General features: G+C 38.6%; 1 protein-coding gene across 2 annotated transcripts in view; it reads right to left on the bottom strand.

Annotated features, from left to right (window-relative positions):
• INTS7 (integrator complex subunit 7) overlaps positions 1 to 14,555 on the bottom strand; it is a 56,307-nt gene that overhangs the window by 5,545 nt on the left and 36,207 nt on the right. For both annotated transcript variants that reach the window (XM_033093165.1, XM_033093166.1), the window contains 6 exons: positions 13,044 to 13,181; positions 11,742 to 11,948; positions 9,074 to 9,268; positions 7,955 to 8,058; positions 6,802 to 6,870; positions 4,706 to 4,838 (listed from right to left, as the gene is read on the bottom strand). In XM_033093165.1, coding sequence (XP_032949056.1) covers positions 4,706 to 4,838; positions 6,802 to 6,870; positions 7,955 to 8,058; positions 9,074 to 9,268; positions 11,742 to 11,948; positions 13,044 to 13,181 — 846 coding nt within the window. The remainder of the gene's footprint in view (positions 1 to 4,705; positions 4,839 to 6,801; positions 6,871 to 7,954; positions 8,059 to 9,073; positions 9,269 to 11,741; positions 11,949 to 13,043; positions 13,182 to 14,555) is intronic.

The following is a 14,555-nucleotide window of genomic DNA, read 5'->3' as shown; positions in this document are numbered from 1 at the left end:
CGAGCGATATGCAATATTTGCATCTGTATAGAGCTCAGAGCTATCAGACACATTATGATACTAAAGCAGAGTAACTATCATCTGGACAAGTATGCAGAGTACGTGGTCAGGAAGCCGGAGCAGCACGCTCATACCCCACGGCTGACACCACATCCCATGTGGAACCTCTGCTTTGAGCTGCCTCATTTCTTCAACACGTCTCCTCTAGGTGGCCTCCCTGACCCTATGATCACCGGTCCCCAGAGAGTGAGTAATGGTGGAAACTTAACTGGAGTTCAGGTTAAGGATGATGATATTGTTCCACTCTATGGCATTCTGAAACTTGAATGAAGTACCTTATTTCTAAAATCTATTTCACAAATTTAACTGAGTTTTGAAAATCCCAGCATTACTGCAGCATAATAGTAACAGTGTAGTGAATCCTTTGAGACTTAGTGCAAAGAACCAGAATTTAAGAGTTCAAAGATTGATTAATTAATTTGAAAACGACTTTATTGATGTACAAATGACGTACAAAAAGCTGTATATATTTAATGTATACAACTTGATGAGTATGGAGGGTAAGTATACACCCATGAAAGCATTAAGGCTATTTTAAAGATCACCTAGTGCAAGCCTCGATTTTGTTGATGACAGAGGTCACAGAACAAGCTAGAACTGGAACCTACGTTGCCTGACTCTTAGTTTAGCGATTTTTGTTCCATTTCACCAGTGATTTGCAAACTAAATAGAAAAGTAAGTTAGAGCTCCATCAGAACACTTAAACCTTTAGGTGACTCAAAACCATTCCTGCTTAGTCTACCAGCCCCTCCTCTCAGCGTCCCGCCCCCACCACAGCAGCACAGGTTGAAAACCACTCCATTATATAATATGCTGTCTGTCCTAAGCTCCTGCTGCCTAGTAGGATGTCACCTAGCTGCCTATGCTGTAAACATTTTTAGAAAGTTGGGCATTAAGGCTGAAAGCCAGAATCCACTGCTCACTGGTTTCAGGCTACTGAACATTTTGTGCCCGACAGATTCCACGATATATGCAAATGCCAGGTCTATTACTTGAGATAATCACAGCACAGATTTAAAGACACTGGTTCTATTACTTCAGGCTTAAGTGCTAAAACAGCACCACTGTTCATCTACCTGCAACAAGGAATCTGGGAAGCGTTTGCAGGGACATTCTACTTGTGGTAGAACCTTTGATGCCACAATAGTGTTTAAGGACGAGAAACATCTTTAAAGATGGACTCGGAGGACCCCAAGTGACCTCAGGCTGTTCCTGGGCAAAAAGGTACCATTTTCCCTTTTAAAAGCAGGCAGATTCTGTGGTTCCCCAGAGGGACAGCAGGGCTGCCTGTGAGGCCACTAGCCCCTCGGGCACAGTTCCCCAGGTATGTTAGTAGCAGATTACTATCTATTACAGTAACAGTCTGGAGATGTGAAATCACTTATCATGGTTAGTAAACCAGCTGGGCTAACCTATCAGCACTCTCTTCACTGCCAAATCCAATACTCTCCAGGCTTTGCATTTTCTGACATTTCTGTGGTAACGGATAATGCTCTTCCTTCCATGAAACTGCACTTAATGGTCCCTGCCCTCACTTCTCCATCTTCTTTCCTAAGAGTCTCTTCCTTTGTTCGGTCCTTAAATGTTGACGCTCTCCTTAGTCACTTTCTCTTCTCAGTCTGTATGCTCCTAACAGGCAATTTTACCCCCATGGCTTTACACGCATTCCAGCTCATCTCCTCCTTCCCACATTAGACCTATTACCCAACTGCCCACAAGACAGCCACACGTTTAAGAAGGAAACCTTTATCTTCTTCCATCATTCCTCTATATTCTCTCAGGAAAGAATCAACCACTTGTGTACTTGGTCACCTAAGCTGGAAACCTGGATGTCATGTCTCCATCCTTTCACATTAAAAAAAATAATAATAATAAAATCAAGCCTGTAAATACAGTGGTACCTTCGTTTTCGAATAAAATCTGTTCCGGAAGACCGTTGGAGTTCTGAAACGTTCAAAAACCGAGGCATGGTTTACCCATAGAAAGTAATGCAAAATGGATTAATTTGTTCCAGAACTTTAAAATCAACCCCTAAAACTGCAAATTTAGCATGAATTTTACTATCTAATGATACCATAGATCCATAAAATTTACGGCATTCGTAAACTGAAATGTTCGTCAACAGAGACATTTGAAAACCACTGTATTATCCCTAAATATCTTTCTTATGTATCTGTTCTCATTCCTACTGCCATTATTATTAACTAGGCACTTAACCTTGAATTATTGCAGAGACCTTGTAACTACTCCTTTCCTCTAATTTCACACACTCCAAGCCATTACTTTTCTGCTCCCACATAACAGTAATGTACAATCTTAACCACTGATCTTCCCTACCCATTAAAAATTCCTAAAAAGCACCCCAGTGCCTACAGGATAAAGTCCAAACTCCTTAATACTGTGTTCCAAGCCTTTTGTCACCTGGCCTCTGCCTCCCTCTCCAGGCTCTAGCCTGAACATTATACTACAGTGATACAAACTGTTCTCAGAAGACACCATACTATTTCATGCCTCTGCTTTCACACACGCCGTTCTCTGCCTGAAAGCCCTACCCTTCCTTACCTGCCAGGAAAGCTCATATGCAAAGACGTCTTCTCTCTGACTGCACCCTCGCCCCATCTTGGTTATCTTTTGACATAACTTGTAAATCACTTTCTCTTTTGCGCTACATGTCTATCTTGTGCAGAGCTCTGTTACTGCATATACACTGCGTTGTGTTTGTTGACGAAATCTTTCTTTCTTATTAGACTACAGACACGAGGGAAGATCCTGTGTCTCTGTCATTTTTCTATTCTGAGGAGCCAATGAATGCTTGTGGAACTGACTGTGGGGTTCAGAAAATATCAAATCTATAAAATACACTGTGGAGAAGAAAAGGGAATTAACATTCATTAACCACTTCTTAGGTGCCAGGCAATACTCATTATTTCATTTAAACTTCACAGTAACCCTAAGAGGTAGATATTTTTCCATATCACAGAAAAAAAATGTTAGTACTTTGTCTAAAATCATGGACTTGCTGAGTGGCAGAGGCAGAATCTGAACCTAGGACTCTCTTCTCTGTACTGTGTTTCCTACTAGGCAGAAACTTCCCCTTCCTTCCATTATATTCAGTGGATTCAACTCCATCAAGCTCAAGTTACTATTTGGCATCTCCTTAATTTCTTAGGGTGCAGTTTAGAGGGAATAGAAAATAATTTAATCAAACACCACACACAGATGTGTGTTTACCTCAAAGATAATCTTTACAATCTTCCTTAGTAACCAATCTCGGTGTCAAACAGCTACCTGTGTCAACTCAATTCAGCAAATATGTATTGACAATCTTATGAGGACAGCTGTATGTCAAGGAAAGTATTTATAGTTAAAATCTAATCTAACTCGTGAATCATCCTGCCAATTTCTTCTAAAACACTTGATAAACGATGAGTATCATATGAGAAGAGTGGGAACTAGATGACAGCTACAGGGAATCCCAGCATCTAATGAATAGGCAGGACAAAAATAACTCTCCAAGGAGTCAAGTTCAAACACAGGGTGTTCCAGATTGAATGCATGTGTCTTCTCCAAACTCATATGGTGAAGCTATAACTTCCAATGTGTTGGTATTTGGAGGTGGGGCCTTTGGGAGGTGACTAGGTTTAGATGAGGTCATGAGGATGGACCCCCCTCCCCCATGATGGGATTAGTGTCCTTGTAAGAAGGGAGAGACCAGAGCTCTCTCTCTGTCTCTCTCTCTCAACATGTGAGGACACAGTGAGACTGCAGCAGTCTGCAAGCCAGCAAGAGGGCTCTCAGCAGGGACGGAATTGGCTAGCACCTTTATCCTGGATGTGCCAGCCTCCTAAACTAAGAGGAACAAATGTCTGCTGTTTAAGCCACCCAGTCTATGGTATTTTGTTAGAGGAGCCTGAGCTGACTAAGACACTGGAGAATGGCCAGACAGGGAGGAGAAAATCTGGGTGAGAGTGTGTCAGTCTGTCCTCTGACTGGGAAGTCAGGGGAGAAGGCTGAATACAGAGCCAGTGCTTAACTGTGCCAACCGCAGTAGAGATCAGCAGGCTAAAGGTGGACAAGTACACTGAAAGATAGCAATGGCATCACCTGGCAGGAACTGATTTACTGCCAATCAGATAACAAGCCCTGTTCTTTGTGTTTCAATTGGCCAGTGGTTCTCAACCCTGGTGGCATGAAAGCATCAGCTGGGAGCTTTTAAAACAACTAATGCCTGGGCTTCAACTGCACAGATTCAGAGTTAATTGGTCTAAAGTTGGGCCTAGATACTGATGTATTTTTTAAAAAGCTCCCAAAATGATTCTAATGTGTAGCTAGGGTTGAGAAAAACTGCAACTTCAATTAACTTGTGAAGAAAGAAAAAGAGGAGTTATATCTGCATTTTGGAAGAGCAGATTTGACATGTTAATTGGACTATGTAGCAGCTACAGATGTGCTAAGTGCTTTCATGAATCATCTTCCTAACAATGAAATGAGGTCGGTACTATATTAACCCTGTTACAAGACAGGCACAGAGGCAACAGGCTCAGAGAGGTCAATTTGTTGAAATCGTACAGTTTTAGTAAGTGTCAGAGATGGATAAAAACCCACTTCCACGTTATAGAAACTCAATAAAACAAGTGCCACTTGCCATGTAAGAAACAGGGGTATATTTCCGACTGAGTGACTCCACTTCCTCCAGGACATGATTATATACAGACATCATTCTTCTCTCGTATTCACTATCAGCAGGGGCTGCTCCCGTAGATCCATATTCCTGGAAACTGCAGTCAAAATCAGTATCAATTAATGTCCACGTGTCAGGCACTTTAAGTCCACACATTCTCATTTAATCTTTAAAATAACAAAGTACGTACTGTTCATTTCACAGAGGAGGAAACAGGCTTGGAGAGGTTCAGCAGTATTACTTCAGTCTCGTAACTAACTAAACTAGTTAGTGACAAACTGGAATTCAAACCCAGACCTGACTTCAAATTGTACAAGTCACAATCACTTTGGTTGCTAAGTAGTACAAAAGTGTTTATAAACTTTGTCCCTGAAGTCATTCCCTGATATTTTAGGCAGTAGAAACAAAGGTTAAGTGCAAAGGAATCATAATAGACTGAATAAGAAGCCAGAATAGAAAAATGTAACGGGTGAGCATCTCAAAATACTTTTTTTGATAACCCTAAAAAGTTGGTAAGAGTTAGATAGTAACATTCATGATTATAAACACCTCCCCACTCTATCCCACATTTACTGGTACCGATTCTGACCCTATGTTAGCTGCTAGAGATACAAAGTTGAATAAGACAAGGTCTCTTCTCCCCAAAACCCATCCAGGCTATGAAAGAAATACACAGATTTTTGTAAAAACTACAGTGAGACACCAATGTCATGCCTCTCTCGAGGTTCTTTTTAGCAGTAGGTCCTTCTTTACTTGAAAGGCACAAAATATAGGCCATTAAGAAGTTTTAGAATCTCTTCTTTGCAGTTGTACACTATTGCACACAAAACCCCAAACTCTCCTTCAAGGTATAAGGTTTCTTTTACAATTTCTCATTGCTATGAAGGGCAAAGGCTAGGGGAATGGGTTTGGGGGATGATATGGGTTGCCGAAGAGTGAAGAAATGTGGTGGGAAGGGGAGAGGGTGAGAGCAGCATGTGCGAGCTAGCTAGATAACTCCCTTCACCCCATCCCAGCTGACAATGCGCCTATCTATCTCTCTGATGAAAAGTTAATCAAGAAAAACACTAATTTCTATCATGTCAAACAATAGTACAATGACATTTGTGTTCTAAGAGGTTAAATGAGTGTGGCATGATGAAAAATGGTGTGAGCCTAGAAATATCAATTAATTGGCAAAGACTGAAAAATATGGAGGTTTAAAAACATCTTCAAATTTAAAAGGGAGGAGCTTGTTAACAAAACAGTAACATAAAACAAACAAAACACTGCAAGTCACTACTACAAACCAAGGGGAAATAAACATAAATGAGACAGGATAAATGGAAAAATAAGTAAAAATTAGTACGTCGTGAAAATACTAAAATAGATCAGAGGAGTGGGGAAAAAAAATAGCCAAGTAGCCTAGTCTGAGAACAGCCTAGTTCGAAAGAAGGCAAGGATCTTGGTATTGCCCTGAAAAGAAATGGTGAGTCAATGCTTTAGGGTAGAGATATTTAAAATGCACTGTTGATTATATTCTCTTTGAAGAAGCTAGTCTTGGAATCACAGGCCTTAGTAGATAAAAAATTATAGATAGTCGAAAACGCGTATTACAAAACAGAATAGTATAATGTAAGAAAAAGATGGATCCTTCTTTTGTAAAAATATTTTGAATAATTAATCAGCTAATGGGGGAGGGGAGAAGCATTTAATAAAGCAAAAACAGGAAACCTTTTTGTTTGGGGAACCAAAGAATAAAAATTTCAAGTTCAAGCTTAATTATAGTAACTCAATTTATCATACCCAAGTTTAGTTGTAATATGCCAGAAAATATTCATATTCAAAGAATTCCTTCTCAGTTATTCCAGGTCAATATTGGGAAAACAAGAGGCAAGAGGTAAGCAAGCAATGAAGTAAAAAAAATCCAGGTTGTGTCACTAGCAATGAGGCCTTACTTAGATGCGGGAGAAGCTTTCTCTGTCTCCTCTTCTGTAATACCTCTCCCAAAACAGTTGTGATGATTAGGTAAGATAACATATGTGAAAGTGTTCTTTAAGGCAAACTATTATTAGAAATACCTTGCGGATTCAGGATCCAAAATCAGAGCTTCTATCGCATGAGATATCAGCAAACAGCTCTGCTGCTGTCTGGATTAACGTTAAGGTTACACCTGAAAATAGACAAATGCACTACAGACTCTGTATTACCTGAATATTAAATAAGTCAAGGTGAGGATCATATTTTTAGTGAAGGTAACCATACGTTATTGACTCAAATAGTGTGGGGCTCTATTTTTTCCTTTTAAGGGCTTTATGTTGTCTGAAATAGTGATTCTCAAATTCGTCCCAAGAGGGGTACTTCAGAGGCCCTGATATGGGAAGGGGGAACCGAGCAACGGGCTCTGTGATTCAATCACAGAAACTGGTTTTAATCTTAGACATAGGAGTTTCACTGGTAAAAGCTAACAACAGTCTACAGAGTGGATCCTAGGCTGGGGCTCAAGGGGTCTGTTGACCCGTCTGAAACTGTATGCAGATTTGGAGGGGTATGTACATAACACCGTTTTTAAGGGGGAGGGTCCATAGCATTCCTTAGGTTTTCAATCAGCACACCAAAATGCCAAGAACTACTGATTTACAGGTCCCACAAAGTGAAAACAATTACTGTCTTCCTTCCTTTCAGGCTGCTAATAAGAAAATATGGAGAACTTAGGAAAATATGAAGAGGGCTGAGGGAACAACTGATGACCGAAACTACTGAACAGATCACTAATAAAGGTGATGGGAACTACTGTACGGTTGTTAGCTGTGAAGAAAGGTGAGGAAAGACAGAAAACGGTTCTCTGGTGGGAAAAAGTTTTGTGTTGTCTGTTGTAGCTCAAGTGTGCACAAAGTATGCAACACCGGTGGGATTTAGGTTTTGGGTGTTCTTCATAGAGGTGGATAAAGACCACCATGAGTCACCATTTAAAAAAAAAAGCCTGGTTGAAGTTAAAAAGTAAAATTATACTCCTCATGTAAATTTCAAAAGAGATATTATTAATTATACATCTATAGGCTTATCTGATATATATATTTTTTAGTTAAGCATATCTGAAGTATTTAAAAGAATACTTTGAAAGAGCAAGAAATATTATCTGATATATATTTTTTTAGTTAAGCATATCCGAAGTATTTACGCTTAAAAGAATACTTTGAAAGAGCAAGAAATATCAGGGCAAGTTTAGGATACAGTTCTACATTCCTCAAAGTTGCCGAATCAGCGTCAAAAGATGCTTGATAAAGATCCCCATAGCGGGAAGCAAGGCTTCGGAATTCTTCCATGGACTGTTTCATCTGTAAAGAAGGAAAAATATTAATTATGATAAACAAACATGCTATCATTATTGCATGTAAATCAAATAATTTAAAAAAATCCAAAAAATACTTCACCTCTTTTTCGTTCCATTAATTTTTATAAACCTTGTTAAATAAAATTAACAGAAGGCAAATAAAACTACAAGTGTGCAAAGATTATGGTAACTGATATATGTACAGAAACAAAAAATGTTGTTATTTTTTCAGCTTCAAGTTCCACTAAAATAATTACTATAGTTATAAACATCCCAAAGTTTCTTTAAAATGTCCTTTCTCTTTATACAGAGGGTGCCAAAAAAATGTATATACATTTTAAGAAAAAAAAACTATTAATTGTAATACTCAATATATATGGACAACAAAAGAATACAAGTCACGTTTGAATTCTGCAATTACAAGAGGTGCTCAAAGTGATTGCCATCAGCGTCCAGACACCACTTCTTCTTCTTTTTCTTTTTTCATTTTATTGGGGAATATTGGGGAACAGTGTATTTCTTCAGGGCCCATCAGCTCCAAGTCATTGTCCTTTAATCTAGATGTGGAGAGCGCAGCTCAATTCCAAGTCCAGTCACCGTTTTCAGTTTTTAGTTGCAGGGGGTGCAGCCCACCATCCCATGTGGGAATTGAACCGGCAACATTGTTAAGAGCTCACGCTCTAACCAACTGAGCAATCCGGCCGTCCCACAGACACTTCTGATTACAGCAAACTACTGCTTGAGCATAGATAACATCTCTTAAAATGTGTATATACTTTTTCGGCATCCCTGGTATAAATATGTAGCATCTCGTGAGAAAGTTTCAATCACTTTGTCATTCCAATAAGACATCAGCCAGTCTATTTTTGGCAAGACAGATGAGTTAATAAGCATTTGATATTTTATGTCTGAGTCAAACCACTGATTTTAAAATTTCAGAACTGTTCATCTCACAAGTAACCTCAAAAACCTCTGTAGGTGTACATAAAAACTGCATTGAAAATAAAGTGAGGACATGCCTGATTGGAGATGCGACCACACCTCTGAAGGTCATTCCCTAAGGTCATGGCAATTGTTGTGGCGATTGCAGGTGGAGGGCTTGTCTTCAGGCTATTACAGGTACAGATAAGCTGAGAGAAGGCTTGTAGAAGATCAATCCTGAGTTTTACAAATTCACACTGAAAACTCAGAGGATTCAGTGGTGTACTGGCAGCCTGGGGGAAAAAAAAATATATTTAAGACAAACAGAGGTGAGATGGTATAGTACCCGAATAAATTTTAAAGGCAATGGCAATGTGCTATTTCCTAAACTGTGTGCTCGGTGTACTTGGACATTTGTTGTATTTTTAAATACACCCTACGTAATATATATATGTAGATATTATACCTGTTCAGTATTTAATAAAAACAAAAATAAAAAATAAATTAAAAATCACCCTTGTAGGCACAACCCCTGGCATCCACATCTTGTGTAATCCCCTCCCTAAGTGTGGGCAGAACCTGTAACTTGCTTGTAACTAATGGAATATGGCAACAGTGATAGATTTTGAGGATGTAATTTAGGTTCCCAATGAAGTGACTTCATATTAATCAAAAGGGAGATTATTCTGGGTGGATTTCTCCTAGTGAGCCCATTCAAAGAGGGTCTTGAAGGTGAGAGAGTCTCCTGCTGGCCTTGAAGCTTCTACAAGTTCTGTAGCTGTGAGGAAATGAATTCTACCAACAACCACATGAGTTTAGAAGAGGACCATGGGCCTCCTTGAGTCTCACAAGACTGGCCCTGGCTGACACTTTGATTGCAGCCTTGTAACAACAGGAGCAGAGGACCCAGCTAAGCCATGCCTGAACTTCTGACTCATGGACACTAAATTTGTGGTAATTTGTTACAAAGCACAGGAAACGAATACAAACACTTTTTACAATTTTTATTCCTAAGAAGCAAGATGACTATTATTAATCACTGTGCTGGGAAATTAGACACCCAACATTGCTACATGGTCCCCATAAGCACAGAATTTTCAACTCCTGTTTAGTTTGGTTGAAGCAGGTAAAAAGCATCATCCTCATAGCTGTACAATCTCAGGTTAGAGCATTCATGTTTTCATGCTCATATCCTCTCAGTTAAAAAGACAGAAAGCTATCATCAAATTTGGCAAGTGCCAAATGAACAGATTAAAATCTTAAAAAAAAACACCCTGATAGTACAATCAGAAATGCTGGAAGTTCCCAATGACCATAAGGATCAGGCTGCCTTCCTCCCTAGTGTATTCTGAAATGGATAACCATTTCCCAATTTTTTTTATCCACAAGCACTATCTGGCCCGTAGCAAGTGCTTACATTACAGTCTGTTAAATAAAAGAATTCCATTTCAAAAGATGGTTTGAGGCCCCATCACCTGCCTTAGGTCACAATGTGTCAGATCAGAGTGGAGACTAAGAGGAGGGCCTCTTGTCTGTCAGAATTCAGTCCTTAATTACTACCAAGCCTCATTAAATCACATACCACACAAATCATTAGAAGACCATTAAGTATTCAACAGGGTTTTTCATAATATTAATTCTGTCTGCCTCACAAAGCCTGTTTGTTTCAGTTTTTAGCATGTACTATACCGAATGATGAACAATTTTCTGCTCTACATAAACTAGAAAATGAAATAATTCTACTGATCAGAACCAATAACTACAACTTGATTTTAGGAGTCATTTATTAGCCTGATATAAGCAACAACAATCTTTCCCTAGAACAATGAAGAGGAAAGAATCGTAGTAGTCAAAGCTACCCTTTAAAATGGAGCCATTCCTATATTCATTTTAAAACAGCAATCAATCCTAGCCAAAAAAAATCATAATCTGAAAGATACGTACTCACCATAGTCTGAATATTCCGTCTCTTTTGTGACATCTGTTTATTCTTTGTTCTACTTTGAAGCATTTCTTTTGGGATGGCCCACCATTAAAAATATTTTAGATTATGTAATAAATGTGTATAAACAGGTACCAAAAGTTTTATGGTACCATCTAAATATGCACAATTTTCAAAGTTGTGTGACAATAAAAATGCTTACTACTGATTATATAAACTCTACTCTTAAGGGGGAAAAATCCTTGCATTCATATCAAAAATGCTCATTTTAGGGAATAAGTTTTTACTTAGGAATACAACTGATTTTAAAGAAACATACTTTCCTGGCAGAGAAAATGGCAAGTTCAGTTGGCTGTTAATTTGGAATAGGAGGCTATCACGGAGGGGTAACAACTAGGACACTAGCATCCCTGATAATTTCTTCTTTATCCCCAAAGCAAGAAACTCTAGTTTCTTAGTGAGTAGCTACCAGGTATGAGATGGGTGGGGGATTTATGTTTGATGGTGTAGTGACTCAAGCTGGGATCTTACTAAAAGGATTCAGGAAAGGAAGATTCCTATCTCCATGTATCCTTTCTGCACGGATTCAACAATCCTCTCCTATGTGGTTCCTGGTACTCGACAAAAACAAAATGATAAACTTTCATCAATCTATGAATGTTAAAAAAGTGGGGGAGGGGTTAGGGATGTCCTATTTATGACTTTAATATTGCCAGATCCTTACGAGTAGATTTTTCAAGCGCATTAACACAGGCTAATAAAAAGAGAAGGGAAACCATTCTCACACAAGCCATCATCACCAAAGGAGAATCAAGAGGACTTACTGTTAAGGATGCAATTCCTTTGTGGTAGAATTTTAAACACTCAGCAATGCAAGAAAGTGCTGAACTATAATTCTCCTCTTGCAACTCGGTGAGACACTGCTCTGCATGTGAGAACTCCTTCAAACTATTCAGCCAGAAGTAGAAATGTTCTGACGCAACCTGAGTCAGCAAACTCTGATAAAGCTCTCTGGCCATGTCATGATTACCCTAAAAAAAAAAAAGGATGGCGCATGATGAGGTTCTTACACTTAAATTAGTTGACGTAGCAGCTGAAAGACAAATCCAAATCTTGGATAAGCTTTAACCATCATTCCTCATATTATATAATTTTTTGAGACTCAGTCTAAGTATTTCCTCAGAAAAAATAGGCTGAGTTGCTTTTATATAACCTAATGCCTGCAGTTCTTTACTAAAACAGTTCCAAAGAGAAAAGGAATGGAATTAATTATAAACCTGAGTCTAGAGTTTTAGCTCAAAATACAGCAAGTATAAATACTTACTGTCATTGTGTATGAGCTGTTTAGTGGAGTAGGGGGTATGCCAGGACGTTCCATTAAGCGACTATTAGTAGGAGTGCTATGCCTCCTTCTGGAAATAACTGGGGGGGGGGAGGGGAATTGTTGGGGGGACTGCGAATGCCATTTAACCCCTGGGGACAGGGATGCTCAATGTCTTGCAGTGTTTGGATGCTTGGGACAGCTGGGTATAATAAAGAATTGTCCTGTCAACAGTGCTCTTCCTCCCATTTGAGAAACAGTTAAAAGAGAACATGTACTTTAATCACCCAGAATGATGGTTTTCCAGTTTTGCTCCCTGAAGAATTTCTATACTATATAAGCTCTGTATTTCCTCTCAAACAAAATTAATGAAAATTGTTAGGCTGTCCGTATGGCTGAGAAGGGAACAAAATACTAAACTTTCCCGTTTCCACATAAGAATGATAAGATTAGAGAGAGAAAAGGAATAAAGATGGTGTATTGATGAAGGAAGACAGAAACAATGGGTGGGAGGCAGCAATGGTTATGAGTACAGGGCAAAATGAAAGTGGTGCTAACAACCTATTTGCCAGAAAGAGCTCAGACTTCTGGAATTCCTGTGCGACTTCCCCGTACCAACATACATGCCATTCTTATGTGAGAAAAGTTAAAAATTAGGCCCTTTCTTTCATCATCATTCAATCCTGCAACTAAGGAGTACTTCCACCTTTATGTTCAGTTTTGACTAGGAGTAACAACCACACAACCTAAGGGTTGTAACCTGTCACTTTCACCAACCCAGTTCACATAGAAAGACCACACATACCATTCTAGATGCCTGCCTGGCAATGCGGTATACAGTCCATCCGTTGGAGACACTTTCAAGCTGCTGCTTAATTATTGTCTTTACTTCAGCAGATAATGCTTTCTGACTGGCGACAAAAATCACAGTGGCCAAACTCACCTAAATTGAGCAAGAAGACAATAAAAAAAAATCATGTAATTCTAGTCAACACCATAACTTTACTCAAAAGGGAGAAAAACTACTTAAGGAGGGCCCATCAAAAAAGAACAAAATTTGTTTTCTTTGACGTTTAATTTTTCACTTTGAGTTATTAAGCAATTTATTCCACTGCTCAGAGCATTGTTTATAATAGCAAATAATTAGAAACGATGTTCATAAATACGGATAAATTATGATAAAACCACCCAATGAAATACTATATAGCTGTGAAATGGATAAACTAGAAATACACTTATCAGTATAGATGATTCACACAAAATAGTCAAAAATAGGCAAAATGAGAAAAAATTACATGTAGTATGATAGCATTTATATAAAGTTAAAAATATGCAAAACATACTGCATATTACGCTGGACATACACTAAGGTAGTAAATGTATAACATGCACGGGAATGATAAACACCAAATTCAGGATAGTGGTTATCTCTGGGAGAAGGGAGGTATACAGGGAGGTACTACTATTCAAGCGTATTGGTAGTATTTTTTTTCTTAAGCTAGGTGATGGACGTGAGAGTTTTCATTGTATTATTCTTTATACCTTTTGAATATTATGTTTCCTACTTTAAAATCGCCTTAAAATGGTATCAACAAAAAAAAGGGACAAAGAACGTTATTTGAAAATGCTGCTTCAATAAAAAATAAACTTGGCTAACGGCTTCTTTGTGTCCCAAAGCTAATATATACAAAGGTCCATACATGTTGTGATAACTACGTGATGTCAGTCCCATGACCACTGCCACTTGGGTACCAGGTAACCCCTTTTCTGATAGCAAATGATGAGACGGAGCTATCTTTTACACAATGCCCCCTGGAGGATTAAATATAAAACAGGCTTGAGTAAGTAATTTTATTAAGCTTTTTCCCAAGCCCTAAATTCAGATGACCAGAAACAACATGGAGTGGCCAACTTAAGGCTTACATCTAATTTGTGCATATTTAGAAGGTAGCCTACTCTCAGCCTTGGAGAACTTTCAAATAAACATTATTATAATGCTCCCATGACTTGCTTCTTTCTAAGTCTGCACCTTTCTCAATCCCAAGACCATAATGAAACTTAAATTGGATCCTAAACAACTAAAGAGGTCCTGGATTGGAAAGCGGAATCTGGGCTAATTTATGGTCACTATTACCATTAGGCCTTCAACTTATATTTCTGGAAGTACACAACAGGTTTAGTTCATTAGTTACCTGTTTTGTATAAAAAGGAAGAAAATCCATTTTCATTTTGTTCTTTGTAATGAAACAAAAACATCAGATTGAAGGCCTTGGCTACACTAAGCTGACCTGACAGGGCTGAGGAAGAAAGAAGTTTT

The sequence above is a fragment of the Rhinolophus ferrumequinum genome, chromosome 22 (assembly GCF_004115265.2).
Source record: "Rhinolophus ferrumequinum isolate MPI-CBG mRhiFer1 chromosome 22, mRhiFer1_v1.p, whole genome shotgun sequence".
NCBI classification, from domain to species: Eukaryota; Metazoa; Chordata; class Mammalia; order Chiroptera; family Rhinolophidae; genus Rhinolophus; species Rhinolophus ferrumequinum.
This window is presented reverse-complemented; position numbering and strand designations above follow the sequence as displayed.